The sequence below is a fragment of the Neovison vison genome, chromosome 11 (assembly GCF_020171115.1).
Source record: "Neovison vison isolate M4711 chromosome 11, ASM_NN_V1, whole genome shotgun sequence".
Lineage (NCBI taxonomy): Eukaryota > Metazoa > Chordata > Mammalia > Carnivora > Mustelidae > Neogale > Neogale vison.
Window position 1 is genome coordinate 90834229 of NC_058101.1, and position 15646 is coordinate 90849874.

The 15646-nt window shown below is 36.1% G+C and overlaps 2 protein-coding genes across 4 annotated transcripts in view; one reads left to right on the forward strand and one right to left on the reverse strand.

Annotated features, from left to right (window-relative positions):
- Positions 1–1150: 1150 nt before the first annotated feature.
- Positions 1151–4292, forward strand: C11H4orf3 (chromosome 11 C4orf3 homolog). The gene is made up of 2 exons (XM_044224113.1): positions 1151–1447; positions 2932–4292. Coding segments are annotated over exons 1-2 (207 nt in total). The 5' UTR covers positions 1151–1241; the 3' UTR covers positions 2933–4292.
- An 880-nt stretch (positions 4293–5172) lies between these two features.
- Positions 5173–15646, reverse strand: part of USP53 (ubiquitin specific peptidase 53) — a 67509-nt gene continuing 57035 nt past the window's right edge. For all 3 annotated transcript variants that reach the window (XM_044224103.1, XM_044224104.1, XM_044224105.1), the window contains 2 exons: positions 9711–9813; positions 5173–8767 (listed from right to left, as the gene is read on the reverse strand). In XM_044224103.1, coding sequence (XP_044080038.1) covers positions 7780–8767; positions 9711–9813 — 1091 coding nt within the window. In that variant the 3' untranslated portion in view covers positions 5173–7779. The remainder of the gene's footprint in view (positions 8768–9710; positions 9814–15646) is intronic.

Consider the following 15646-nt stretch of genomic DNA (forward strand, 5'->3'; position numbering starts at 1 on the left):
ACCCGACTTGGTTGCTAACCCAATTCTTTCCACAACCACCAATGCAGTTATGAGAAACATCTAAGGAATTTTCAGACAGAAGGAATGAAGTTCAGGGCATGTCACCCCAAAATACACACCCTAGAAGTGGCATACTGATTAAATTAAAGGAGCTTGAGAAACAGCAGGTGCAAGAGGGTCACTGCGACTTTCCTGAATTCTTCCTGACAGGAGATAAAGCACTCAAGGGAAAGGTGCCCTCCCTCTACCAGGAGGAAGAAAAACAGTCTTATCACCGGAAATGGGGAATCAGGCTGAGAAACCTGTGCAAACCAACCTTGTTACACTAATGTTTATCTTCCTAGTCATTCTTCCACAGTTTGCTACCCCTGACCCAAACCCGTTGTCTCACGTGATTCTTTGTCTACAAGGTATAAAACGTTCCGTTCTGGTCATTCTTTGAGTGTTCATTCTCTTGCCGAGGTTCTCACATACATGTTTTTTAAAAATTTAATAAAACTTGTGTGCATTTCTCCTGTTAGTCTGTCTTATGTCAGTTTAATTTCTGGACCCTGTTGAAGACCCAAAGAGGGTAGGTAGAGAATTTTCCCTCCCTTACAATGGTCAGTCATTTTCTTTCTGCTAGCACTCTAATCTCATAGGGGACCACACTTCCAACCCTTTGGGTTATTCTACGCGCAACATTCTCATGATTTGCTCTCTGGCCCCCTAAGAAACTCACACTCATAATACGTCTGTCTCATTATAGCTTTCACAGGATTAAATAAGTGTAACGTGTTATATACACAAAACAAAACCTATCAAGAGGGGGCCCTAAACCTGGTATAAGGGACCCCAAAGAGCAGAGATAAGGAAAGGGGACCGCGGGGAGTGGCAGGGTAGAATCCATCACCTGAGAGGAATGGGACTTGACAGTGACTTCCGGCGAGGCGGACGCCTTTCCCTTCCAACGAAACCTGTCTAACCGGCTTTTCCCCAGGGTGCCGCAGAACCCACAGGCCGGCGGACCAGCTTACTCCGCTTCCGGGTGGTGGCCGAGCTGCCTGCCGGCTGTCACGGAGACAGCGGACTTTCGGGCGGCGCCTGCGCGTTGGAAGAAGAGGGCACCAGGCCCGCTTCCGGAGATGAGGAACGCGCATGCGTAGGCGGCCAGACTGGGGCGGGTTTAGGGCGAGGTGAACGCGGAAGTAGGGTACTTGTTTTTCTGTCTGCTCGGTCTGTGGTGCGGTTCCTGGTGCGAGATGGAGGCGGGCGCAGCTGCGGAAGATGGTCGGGACGGTCCTCGGGAGCGGCGAGTCTTGGATGAAGCTGGGAGGCAGCAGCAGAACCACGAAGTACGATCTCAGTCCCGGGCCGACCGGTTTCCAAAGCATTCCTACTGGTTGGATCTCTGGCTCTTCATCCTCTTCGATGTAGTGCTGTTTATCTTCGTCTATCTTTTACCATGGTGCGTACTCTGAACGCAGGGTTGAACTGGTAGGGAGTTTACCACCACAGTTTGGGGGGGTGGGGAGCAAGGTAACCGAATTCCAGAGAGTATGGTATGCCCGATAATATAGCTGGTTAATGGCGGGGTGGAGAGGCGGGTGGTGTTGGGGTCGGGTTGAGGCTGGAGTGAAAGTGTTCTTCCTTGGCACCTCAGTGAGCGTCTTCAAAGAGGTGTGGAAGAAACTTGGCTTCCTAATTTTTCTTCTGTTTTGGATTGAAAAAACGAGCTGGATTTGACTATCTGCACTACCACAAAGAAATTAAAGAAGTTATTTAACTTTTCTGAGCTTTATTTTTCCATTTACCATTTGGGGCCATAATAACAAGGTCATAGGGATGTAGCGAGGATTAAATGAGTATTTTCTCTAAAAGCGATTCGCATTTTTGCCTGGCAACAGTAAGCGCTTGACTAAAGGTGTTGTTACTATAACTACAGTTTGACCTCTAGTAGGCCAGGTAGGTATCTCAAACAGGTCCAAGCCTCAACGACTACTAACTTCTTACCAAAATGTACTTATTTTTCAGTGTCCCTATTTCAGTAAATGTTAACTTTATTCATTCACTCCTGCCAGAAGCCTGGGACTCTGATTGTCCCCTTTTACTTACACCCACACATCCCAAAACACCCAACTGTTAAATCACAAAATTCTGTAGGTTCCACTTGCAAAATCCTTGCTCTCCATTTTCATTGCCACTGACTCTGAAAAGACATTTTTGGAAGAGGATAAGGGGAGGAAAAGTAGAGAAGGCGCTGGGGAGCAGAACAAGAAGAGGGACAAGGACTGAGGTGATAGGAAAAGTACAGGAGAGAGGCAGTGAGTTGAAGGGCGGGCCTGTGGAAGAAAAGCAGTGCAGCTCATTTGGACATTAGGGAGCTCTCTTGGACTTTGGAGTTGTTGACTTATCATAAATTAACTTTTCTCAATCATTATGCTTATGAGTTTGCAATCCATGATAGGTCATTATGTCTTCTTTCCCCGCCCCAAAATTTTGGCAAAGATTTGGGCATGACCTCCTTGTATCTAAGACCCCATTGTCACTGATTTCTTGGATAATGTGTTAGATTAGAAGGCAGAGCGTTGAGTGGAGTGAATGGAAGAGGTGAATATTTCTATAAAATACTCTGCCAGACTATTTGTAGAGTTTTCACTCTCCTCTACTTCCCCTCCTTTTTTGGTAGAGACTGATACCTCAAATACAGTGTTTTGTTTTTTGTTTTGTTTTTTTAATGAGTTTTCAGCTCTGGATGGAAAAATGAAATGAAGAAGAAAGAAAATGGAAGCGGTAGGAGGAATAGTCCAGGTGTTTTTTTTCTCTCTTATCAATACATAAATCATTTAGGAACAGGAAAGTGACTGAGACAATCTAGCTTTTCAGATATTGGGTCTAACATATTAAATCTGGAAGGAGGAAACATTGTTGACAAATATTTGGTTTTTACAGAATGGTTTGCCTGATGTCTAGATTAAGAAGTTGACTCCTGGAGTGGATTCTGAAAATGACCGCAAACTTCTTGAACAAAGAAGACTGGGTTGTGCAACAGAATTTCAAACTCTGAGGAACTTTTTTTTTATTTTACATACTCTTGTTACTCCTTTTGGGGACTATATTAAGTGGGTAATGATCTCACCCATTCATAGCTAAGTTCTTAAAATTACTCTGATTCATGTTTAAAAGCTTTTCAAACATCTGATGGCTTTATAGGGGCTGAATATTAAAGTATTTATACGTAAAGGTTTGGGGTATTCATTAAGAAATATGGTAATGTCTTGCCTTTAACAGTTTAAGGGTTAACCTGGGTTTAGTATGATGCAAAAATGTGGTAAAATATTAAGATGAAGTATTTAAAAATAAATTACTTAAAAACAAGGGTGAAAAAAAGGAGTTAGAGCTGTACAGAAAATTCAGGCCCACAGTGTACTGGCTGTAAGTAACAGTTTAATTTTTAAATTAAGTGGGCCTCAGTTAACAGTTACCAGATTGATAAAGTCCCAGAGAAAGCCTACTATCCAACTGTGCATGTCCTCTTACCTGGATGTCCCCTTCCTTCCTTTTAAGTTCTTGAACTTCCCTAAAATAGACTGTGTTTGAAACCCATTTTTTATTCTTGTGGTTTTATAAAGAATGCTTGCCAAAATATGAGGCTTTTTGTTTGTTTTTTAAATAATGTCTGTACCTTAAATACTTCAGCAAAGTCATTTCAACAAATATTTGAGCACTTACTCTGGGCCAGGTGTAGTAGTGAGGAAAAAAGACAAAAATTTTCTGCCTTCATGGAGCTTGCATTCTTTTATTTATCTAACAGTGTTAGTAATAATTTACATTCTAGGAGTGATCAGCTAGTGTTTAATCAGAAAGGTCACACTTCCAAAGCAGCTACTAAAAGCCCTTCGGAAGCTATTCCTATTACATAACATACTCCTTTATGTAATGGATGTTAGAAAGGGGCTCTTGTTGAAATTGGTGACATTTGATACATGTGAATTGCCTAAATATTTTGATATTCACCTCCCTTAGAAATAGGGCATAGATCTGGTAAACTCTGTACCTTCTCTCTTTTAGAATGACTTTAGAATGAAATCCAGGACTGATTTTGGAAGATTTTAGTTGCCTATTGACAACTACAAGGTAACAATTATGCATCCACGGTATTGCATCTACTTGAGAGAGAACCTTTTATGCAGAGGTCGATGCATCTAAAGAAACACAAAATTGGAATTTTATTGAGTATACCAAACAGTAAGAACTGTTTTTCTGCTGTTTGCTAACAATTTTGTCCAATAAATGTTTATTATGTAGCTAAATTTGGTCTGATTTTGGATTTTGCATTTGTTTAAACTTACTTGGTAAGTAGCAGGGTTTGGAAAGGATTACCAGTTCTCATGTAGCTTAATGTTGGGTTATACACAAAATTTTATAATCCGTACTATGTTTCTGAGCCTGAAATCAGCCTACTACCACAAATACTGAATATTCTGAAAATTTCTAGCAGAGGGAATGTACCAAGGTCTTGCTGTTATGACATGACTGTAAATGGCATACAAAAATGGTTCCAGCAGGAGGGCTGAATCGTTTCTACAGCTAATGAATAAGAAATTATACCTACTGTGCCATCTCAAGTATAGTTAAGTCCTTACAGCACCCACACTTGAAGGCTAAATGGGTAAAGGGTAACTAACTGGGTAAGGCTAAAGGATGAATGGGACACCAAGAAAAATTGGCAAACGTGCTATGATGAAAACAAAGAATAACATCAATGTTTTAATCTGATAAATTTTAATCTGATAAATTCCTTTGTAAGTTTCAAAAACTTAATTTCATATAAATGAAATGACTATTTTAATAACATTTGAAATGAACTGGCTGACCAATTATTGTGGCAAAGTCTAGGATTTAGGAGTCTGTGAACCTGAAAATTTAGGATAGAAACATCTCCATGTATCTAGTCCCTAAATGGCATGGGGATACATTCAGAGACTACAGGATTATTTATTTAAGGTCTTTAAGGTTACTTAATATAAATTGTGTTCTAGGATAAGGATCATCAAACTGTGGCCAATGGGCCAAAGCTGGCCCACTACCTCTTTTGATCAGGCCTATGAGCTAGGGATGATTTTTACATTTTAAAACGGTTGAAAAAAAAATGACTATGTCATGATGTAAAAATTACATGAAGCCCACGTGTCAATATCAGAGTTTTATTAGAACACAAACATGCCATTCATTTACATACCATTTATGGCTTCTCTCACTACAGTGGCAGAACTGTAGCTGTTTGTTACAAAGACCCTGTGGTCCACCAAGACCAAATTATTTACTATGTGGCTCTTTATGGAAAGTTTGCCAACTCCTATAGGAGCCTTGCTTTAGACCTCACTGCAGTTACACTTAGGAGCCTCTAGTGATAACGTTTTATGATTAGTGATAGTCCAAGTACCCTTGAACTTTAAGTTGATTTACATTTCTCATAAAATACATAATCAACATGTGAGGAGAGGAAGCCATAATTTATGAATGCACAGAAAAGTCCAAACATGTTAACTTAAAAATCAGTTTATCTTAAAAAAAAATTCTGAACTGAAAGAAACTGATTTCACAGAAAAATAGAACAGTCTGAAGATACGTATCTTGAACATTACAATAATTATTGGTTGCATTATTTCAGAAGTTACCATAATTTTATAACAAGAAGAAAACACCTACAAAAATTAGGTACTCTAGAAATTTATTTTACGTGTGAATAGTTAATTATGTATTCAAATCTATATTTGGAGTGTTGAATCAACAAAAACAGTTTCTGGTTTTGTTAGTACTATTACATGATTCAAGTAGTTTCAGCTGGACAGTACTTTTTAAAAGAGCCAAAATGAGATTTCTATTTTGATGTTGCAACTCAAATGTTGAGTTGAAAATACATATCTATGAGACTGGTTAAATACAAGATACTAGTGTATAGGTGTCAAATAATACATTTTTAACTGGACATCTTGACCAAATAGAAATCTTAGAAAAAAACTAGACAGTGTTTTTCAAAGTTACTAAAAATGCTTGAAACCCATTTTGTAATATTTTACAATGTTATAAAAGCAGTAATTAAATACAGTATTTCAAATACAATTTTAAAAACTTTACAGTATTTACAAGCCTTCCATACTAAAAGTTATGTTAAAAATAAGCTTTCTTAAAAGATAAATGTTTAATATAGTCCATATTCAAGTATTTCTAAGTTAAGAGAATATAAAGTAATAATCATGTACTGTTATGGTTAGAAAAGGCAAGTAAAAACTTCTCTAAGTGGAAGATAATAATTGACCAAGATTTCTTAACTGGGTAAGATTAGTTTTTTACAAGCAATTATTTTATAGTTATCTAGGAATACTCATTTTTAATCATTTACATTTTAGAATATTTTAATTTATGGAGTTGGTCAAACATTAAATTTAGTAATCAGTTTACAGAATAAAGTTATATGTATAAAATTTATTAATGTAAGAAAATTTTTAATTTTGCAGTTCTCAATTTTCCAACATGGACAATACAACACTTAGCCACAATACGCTTACCAACTTATTACAAAATAAAATGACAACTAATGAAATAAGGCAATTAATGTAACTTAATTTCATTTAGAAGGTCATCATGATAATGGAAAATTCTTTTACTTAAAAAAAAAAAAAAAGCCCTCTCCATGAAAGTAGGGTAAAATGACTGTTTAGAGAAGAAAAATGGAAGGGATGCTCAAATTAATACATTTTATTAATACTAAACCCTCTATATGAAAGTAGAAATTGGATCTGGAACCCAGAAATACTCGGATTCAAGAATCTGAAAATCATTAAAATGGGTTGACAGCCTACAAAGAAAGGTTAAGATGATAGCAGGGAAAATTCAGGCAGTCACAGTGAGATCCCCAGCGGGCCCTAAGTTAATTCCTAACACTGGTTATTAGCAGCCCAAAGTAAACCAAACCAAAATAAAACCTTTCACATTTCATATAAAATTAGAAAAAATGTAACACATAAATATACTAACGTTAAGGATTTCACTTACTTTTAGCTTACATGGCTGAAGTAAGTTTACGATATAACAGAGGCCTAATTTATGTTAACTAAGCATTATGAAGATTGAAGTTCTAGGAGCAAAATTTTCTTCTCTTCTGACCTTAAGAATTTAATTTAAAAAAACTGCTTTATCATTAAGGCTTACCCCCTCCAAATGCTATCATTTCATATGATACTATATGAATATATGCCTCTAATTCATATGATAACCATATCATGGGTTGGTATTTTTTAAGACACTTAAAGGGATCATAGGTAGTAGACTATCACAGAAGTCAAAAACAAATGGGTGAAGCCCTCTTTTGGTTGGTTACCCATTAGAAAGTGCTTCTTCATAAAGCAAATACTGCTTTGACTACACCAACTATGTATCACCTGGTATTTTTCAGTTAGCATAACTTACCCATCTATATATGTGAGTACTGGTTAGTTTAATACTTACGGGTCTACCAGCCACATACAAAGGAACAAATCACATTTTTATTTAGCTGCAGCAGTGACTTTGCATACCCTCTATTTTGTTTTGCAGGCACCAAAACTATTCAAAGGGAATTTCTAAAATACCCAATAAGTTGATCAACACAAATAAAAAACATATATAGGAAATTAATGTGATTAATAACTTTAGAAATGCCATGGTTTTAGTTTCATATTATCACCAGTTTTGGTCAGTCGATTCCTATTATATTTTCATGGCCTCTGAGAAGTATAAGCTTAACAGTTTCATCACTTATCTATTACAGTGTATACTAGGTTTATACCTCTGCTCCGAAGGGCAGTTTGAACCAAGACTGCTGTGTAACACAGGTGCTAGCCCTCTTTCACTCTGAGATAGTGCTTTATCATTACAAAAGCTACTGCCCTCTGGAACATGGAGCTTGGGTCTCTGGTGGTATTTCAGTCTGTATGTATCAGTCATGCAGCTATCAACTGAAAAATAGGTAGTTAATGAAATGGTCTCATTTGGACAAGTAGAACTAGAGTCTATTTCTGGTTGGCATAATCCATCAACAAATGTACCCAAATCTGCCTGAAAATCTTTAGTTGAAAAGCTTGATAGGTGGTTTGGTGTGTTGCCAACAGCCTCTTTTACTTGAAATGTTCCCTTAAGTCTTTCATCACGCACATACGTACTCATTTCTGAACCTGATTCTGAATCCAAACTTAAACTGTGCTTTGGAAGACTACAAGAATTAGCTTTAAACATCTCTATAAGTTTGACATTAGGTGTGGGATTGTTTTTCTCTGACTGTAGCACACTGGTTATAGCATATTTCTTTGGTGGCAAAGGAGGCGGTGGATTATGGCTAACAGATTTTGACATCTGACAATCATCAGAACTGTACGTTGACTGAATTATATGTTCCCTGGACAGAGAGTTCTCAGAACAACATTGTTCCACCATAGTTTGCTGCTGGATGAGGGGAGAAGTTTCTGGCTTTAATCCAACAGGTCTCATGTGTGAAGACCACAATGAAGATGATGAGACTACTTCATTACTGTTCATTCTCTTTCCAGGAGCAGAATTATCATCATGAGACAGTAAACCTGTTCTTTCAGAATTTTCTGCATTAAGCCACTCAGAAAATTTGCATTCACTTGAGGTTTCAAGTTTCTGTTCACCTGACTGGTGGATATGCTCTCTTGCTGCATTGTCCTGGAGTATCTGTGTACCTGAAGAAAGGAATAACTTCCCATTGTTTTCACGTATATGTGACCTGTAACATAAAAATAAGGACAAAGCTAAAACACCATATACAAATAGGCAAAATTGTAGGAAAAACAAACTTTTGTCCTGTAGTTTAACTTCTCAATATACACCTGATGTTACTTTTGTAACATAACAAAGATGGAAAGATACTTGTAACCATTAACATTTTATACTCTCTGACTCCAAAATGTATGCCAAGATACAGGAATGCTAGAAACACCTGTCATTACCAAAATGAGATTTCTAATAATTAGCATAATTTAAAAAATTCATTTCAACTTACACTGAAATTACATTTATATGTGAAAAATGTAGGATAGGCTTGAAAAAAATGTTGTAAGCAAATACTTCAATACCCTAAAAGGCTTCTTGACCAACGTTATAAAGCTTATACCAATAGAGACAACTCTTGATATACTATCTATAATGAATGAATGCTATAAAAGGATAGTAGACAAATTAAAAATAATTTAATGAAGATTACCTTTTTTTAGATAAGAATTTCTCATATGAAGATAAATGATATCACACTGCAAATTATTTTTGTCATGAAAATTATTTTTCTCACATAAACTTCACGGAATTCAGTTAGAGCAAAATGATGAAAAGAATAGAGGCTTTGCAAGGTAGATAAGAGCTGTATTCAAATTTCAGCTCCATTGCTTTGGGCAAATTACTGATAATAAAAGCCCCTAATTTTCTCTTATGAAATACCACCCACCTCCTACAAATGCTATGAGGATTACAACAATCATGTATTGTACCTGGTACTCTGTAGGCCTTATATCCTTAGGTCTATGTCCTTCTAATGATCCCCAATAATACAGGCATCATAACATTGTAGACCCATTGTTTTCAGAGTAGTAATATGGATTTTTGCCCTGATAGAGTTCCTATAATACATGCATTTAATACAAAAGATTTTAATATTTCTAAATATCTTTGATTACCTTTTTATCAAAGGATTTTTTATTTGTAGATGTGACTCTGGGTGGGACTCATGCGAATTACAGCCTACTTCCAAATTCTTGAGTTCTTTTTTAAAGGCTGAGGCTAGGAGGGAGAAAAAAAAATTATTTAATGATCTTTTCTAATTTACTGAGCATATACTTCCCCATAATTTATGTAAGGTTTCCTACAAATAGGTTATTCTCTTACAGCTAACAAAGATTAATTCTTCACGTTTCAGCTCAAATAGCTCTTTTCTGAATACTTTATACAAAATAAATAGCTGTTTCTATTATCACTTGAAAACATTAGCTATGCCCAGATAACACTATTGCTGTTAGACTGCAGGGAGCTATGTGTTTCCCCTTAAGACATAGTCTTTGCTGACAAAATGTCAGGGAAATCCTGCATTTGAAGACAGATGGCTTGGGTTGAAGTCTGGATTCACTACTTACTGGCTAGTAGCTTTAAGCAAACTTCTCAATCCCTTAGAATCTAGTTTCCTCATTCATATGAGATAATGACACCTATTTTACCTTCCTCACAGGAACATTAGGAACATCAACTGGATTAAAATGTGTGGGAGGATAATATGGTTAACATGTAAAATGTTAATACTATCACTCAGTAGCTACCATTTATTGACTGCTGACTCAAGTTGTAGGGAGTTCATAATAATTATTTAATCTTTAAAACTGAACATCATTTTTTTACTTGAAAGATAACAGATAAACTTTGGTTACTCAGACTTGGGTATCTGGCAGAAATTTTCTTGAAAATAAAAGTGAACCTGTCATTTCTAAGGAAAACAACTAGCATTATTTATTGCCATTATATAAAATTTAAGTTTTTAGATGAAAATAAGAATTTTGGAAACTTTTATCCACCACCATGAGTTTTTAGCTTCTCAAGAATTAGAAAAGCTTTCCGCTAATATTTGTGGTGATATTAACAAATGTATTTTTTAAATATAAAGAAATTTATCAACATTTGGAAGACTTGTATAATTTAGCAAATCAGTATTTTCCAAATAAGGATATACTGATATTACAAAATCATGCATGAGTAAAGTAAATCACTCTTTAAATGAATAAATAAATTTTCCTTTCTAAAAAATAATATAGTAATTATTAACATATCTAGCCTATCAAAACAAAAGCTCTTTGAGGTCCTCAATATTCTTTAATAGTATAAAAATATCCTGAGGGCAAAGCATTGCTTCAGTTGATTGAAAATAGTCCTTAAAAAATCTCAGTCACAACTGTTCTGTGAAACAGTTCCCCTCTTTATACCCAAGGAAGTTAGGTGACCCGAGTAAGGCTACATAACTGGTAATTGACAGCATTTAAACCAATCCAGGACGAACTCCAAAGCCAGTGCTCTTTCTACTACCTGCAAGCTCTCTTTTGCATATGCCACTAAAATCCAAGATCATCATACAAATCTCCCCCTGAGGAAACTAGGCCCACAGAAGATATAAAAGTATATGGCTTTAGCTTAAATATTCAACTAATTCCCTATACTTCTGTAGAATTCCAGTAAGTTTTCAGTATTTTCCCTTATTTTTAGATGGCATTTTCATCATGTTCATTTCCTTTCATTCTCATACTCCTGACTGTACTCCCAAGTCTATGAATTGAAGAATGTAAAGAAAACAAAGTCATTAAAGCAGCAACTTTATTTCTTAAACAATAACAAAAGAAGTTTATCTTAGATGGCTTTTATCCCTAAATTGATTTTCTAGGTACATTTTTTAAAAAACTACTCTGTCATTCAAAATTCAACTGGAATATATAGTTGACCAAAACATCTAAATATTATCTGGTGAAAAATCTATATTCAATTATCAACAGCCTCTGCTAGTTAAATCTTGAATTTCTTATATAATATATATGAGAATTTAATACCTTATATTATTGCTCACACAGTAAATGTTACCTTCCAATAAAAACCCAAGATAGTAGAATAAAGGGAACTAGAAGTCTGGCGTTCATTTGCTAAAGATTTCACATTCCTACATCCACTAGACTGCAGTAAGTTCTTTATTATTGGACAATATGTCCCCTTTTTGTTATTTCCCCTAGTATAATATCTAGCACATAAAAGATATTCAGTGAAAGTCTAGAGAACGAATAAACAATTACATGGAAAACATAACTGTTTTTTCTTCTTGTAAATATCCCCACCTTATCCACCATGTTCCTGACTCACAGAACCAGGACTAAGTAAGTATAAGCTAAGATATATTCTTCTTACCTTTCCCCCTGACCTATCTTGAGTCTATCAGTTGCCACACTAATACAAATCTTAAAAATAAAAGGCAGTATATTTTATCCCAAAGAGTGTTAGTTGCTTGTAAGCCTAACCCACTGCCAAGACTCATAAAACAGCCTCTCTTCAATAGCTACTTTATGGGGGGCAGGGGAAGTAATGTCATAAAGAACTTCAATAATTCTTTAGCCTGGAAAATTTAAGTTGAAATTACATTATAATTATCCATTCACCTTGATTTTAACTTCAGAATGTTTACTTAACTTATCCATAATTCCAGGTTTATTATTCACAAACACCAGAAAAAACAGTTCTTAAAAACCTCTTTACTATTATTAATGTATCCATATAACAGACAGCAGGAGGCAGCAGAGGTCTTATAAATATGTTTGAAATTTTAATATCACTATGGCAGGCATTCAACCCAGTGGTTTGACTTCAGAATTCCAACTAACTTAAAAATAGATGTGTTATTTTTCTCTTCTGCTGACATAAACATCCATGTGTCTTTACTGGGAATTTTGGCTCCAAGTTCTTTTCAAATCTAAAATGGTCTGATTTTTACACATGGCACAGAAGACACCTTAACATCGAGGCAAGAAGCGTTAGTTAATAATACTAATTTTGATACTTTATTTTTTTTAAAAAGCCCAATAGTGAAATAGTTTAAAAGCCCAAAATATATGTTTCATCTGAAAAGAGGATCTATATTTAAAATAGGCTTAGGCACCAATAAAACCAAACTGCTGTTCTAGACAATGTAATCTTCACTCTTGTTGTATAGAGGGATTTCAAAATATAACAGCAAAACTACGATTATAAAGCCTAAACATACAAGAGCAATAATCTAATCAATGGTCTGATTTACAGTTTTAAAAAAGTGTTAATAAAATTTGAATACTTTGGAAAAAATCACAAGATTTTAACTGGCCTCTCTACCTTCTTTGTTTCATTTTCCTTCTACCTCCAGAGATCTTACTCCATCAGTTACTGGTCTGTTCTATTCTTATCTTAGCACCTTTCTCTTCTCTTATGCATCATTAGTTCCTTATGCTCTGTAACATAAATGCAAAACTAAGCTCTTGGTTGCTTCTTTGTCCTCTAAGTACTACTACTTTGACTTGACATTTGTTTACTTCTGTTTCATTAACTTTACGTTGTACTATAATTGCCTAAGACATTTTATTTGAAAATAATTTCAAAAAGTTCAGAAGAACGAAGAGATTAAAACTACTACAAAAATTACCTGTATATCTTTTACCCATTCACCCATTAACATTTTTTTCTGAACCACTTGAAGTTACAAACACCATGGCCCTTTACTATTTCTAAATACTTCAGTCTCCCTCAAGCTTGCTCCTATTTCTAATGTTCCTCTTATACTGCTTTTCCTCTATCACTAATGACTTACTGCTAATCAAACCTGCATTTTTTAATCCATATTCTGCTCAATCTGTGGCAACCTGTCTTCTTGAAACTCCCCATTTTCCTGGTTTCCCTGTGATAATCTTCTCTCCTTTTTTTTCTCATCCTTTTAGCTACTCCTCATACTTCCCAAAGTTGCTCCTTCTCTCTATCCTTAGCTCATCTCTCTTATTTAGCAAACCCCACGTTTTTTCCTTTGTCTATTTTTTCCTTTGTCTCCCTTTCTCTCGAGTGATGCAGTCCATGTCTATGGCATTCAATTCCCATATATGTGGCTGGTTACCGAACGAATCCTCTCTCCTGAGTTGTAGACATATGTCCTTAACAGCCTAATAAATCTATTCACCTAGATGATAAATCAAAAAATAAATTTGGCATCTTCCTCTCATCCCCCAAAAGTTGTTTCTTCTTCTATATTCTTTGATTTGGTACATTGTGATTTACTTTGTAAGTCTCAAATAACAGCTATCCCCAGCTTCTCCTCTTCCTCCCTTTTGTACATCTGTCATAAAAACTAACTCCACTGTCTACACTTCCTTATAAACTCTCAAATCTTCTTTTGTGATACTGGTACTGCCTTAGTTTATGTCCTCACCTTTTCTTTCCAGGCTGTCCAGTCATCTAACTACTATTTCTCTCACTGCTCCAAATTCACTCTCTACATTGCCACCAGTCTTTCTAAAATGCGAACTGGAGTGTATTACTCTCCTTGTCCTCTGGTGCCTTTCCACTTACTGTAGGATTTAAAAATAGCATAAAAGTTTCATCATGAGTTGGCTTCTGTCCACTCTCTTAACTATCATCTTACAATTTCCATATACGCTCTCAGCCTTGCATAGACCAAACTACCTGTATTCTTACAATATGTGATACTTTCTCCCAACCATGTAGTTTTGAACATATAAAGTCTTCTGTCTTGAATGTCATTTAAGGCATCTGAAATTCTCCTGATCAGTGACCCATTTTAAAAGAGGAGCTAAAATAATCCAAATGGCACTGTGTAAATCTGAACAATGTTCCCAAATAATGGCTTTAGGCAGCATTCAAACCCATAATGACATAGGCAGAGAAACCTATGTATAATCTTTGTCAACGAAAAAAATACCAATGAAATAATTACAATGGCACTACTATAGATTTTTAATTCTCTGACATCAAGCAAACTTGTTTGGATTGTGTTAAAACTCACTTAAATATCAAAGAAAATATGAAAATAAAAAAATTTCTAAAGCTCTTTAGCTGGGCGCCTGGGTGGCTCAGTGGGTTAAGCCGCTGCCTTCGGCTCAGGTCATGATCTCAGGGTCCTGGGATCGAGTCCCGCATCGGGCTCTCTGCTCTGCAGGGAGCCTGCTTCCTCCTCGCCCTCTCTCTGCCTGCCTGTTTGCCTGCTTGTGATCTCTGTCTGTCAAATAAATAAATAAAATCTATAAAAAAAAAAAAAATAAAGATCTTTAGCTTTCTAAATCTGTTAGCTATTTATAGAAAGTGATTCTTCAGGCCAATAAATGTGCCCCCATTTTACAAATAAGTAGGAGAAAAGTCATGCCCAAGAAAGTCATACCACGCCTGGGTGGCTCAGTGGGTTAAGCCGCTGCCTTCGGCTCGGGTCATGATCTCAGGGTCCTGGGATCGAGCCCCGCATCAGACTCTCTGCTGAGCAGGGAGCCTGCTCCCTCTCTCTCTCTCTGCCTGCCTCTCCATCTATTTGTGATTTCTCTCTGTCAAATAAATAAATAAAATCTTTAAAAAAAAAAGAAAGTCATACCAAATCACAAAGAATTAAATTGTGCCTTACTGAAAACAAAATCCACACAGGGTATGTTTTTAGCTTGGGAAAATAAATTCCTATACCACATTCTCAAAGAGTCAGGGAGGGGAATGCAAATAGACACCATAAGGCAGGAACATTAACAAAGATTCTCAAAGCAAAGACCAGCTTAAAGAACTATGGCAGGTTTTGACATTTCTAAATAAGAAATAATTTTAACATAATACAATTTTTTTTAAAAGATTTTACTTATTTGACAGAGAGAGACACAGTGAGAGAGGAAACACAAGCAGGGGGGAGTGGGAAAGGGAGAAGCAGGCTCCCTGCTGAGCAGGGAGCCCAATGGGGGGTTGGGGGGGCCATCCCAGGACCTTGGGATCATGACCTAAACTGAAGGCAGACACTTAAGGACAGAGGCACCCAGGTGTCCTTTAACATAATTTATGCGGTTAAATAAGTGGGCTACACAAAACC

Coding starts and splice junctions, on each gene's coding strand:
- C11H4orf3 (XM_044224113.1), top strand. CDS start 1,242: ATGGAGGCGGGCGCAGCTGCGGAAGATGGTCGGGACGGTCCTCGGGAG.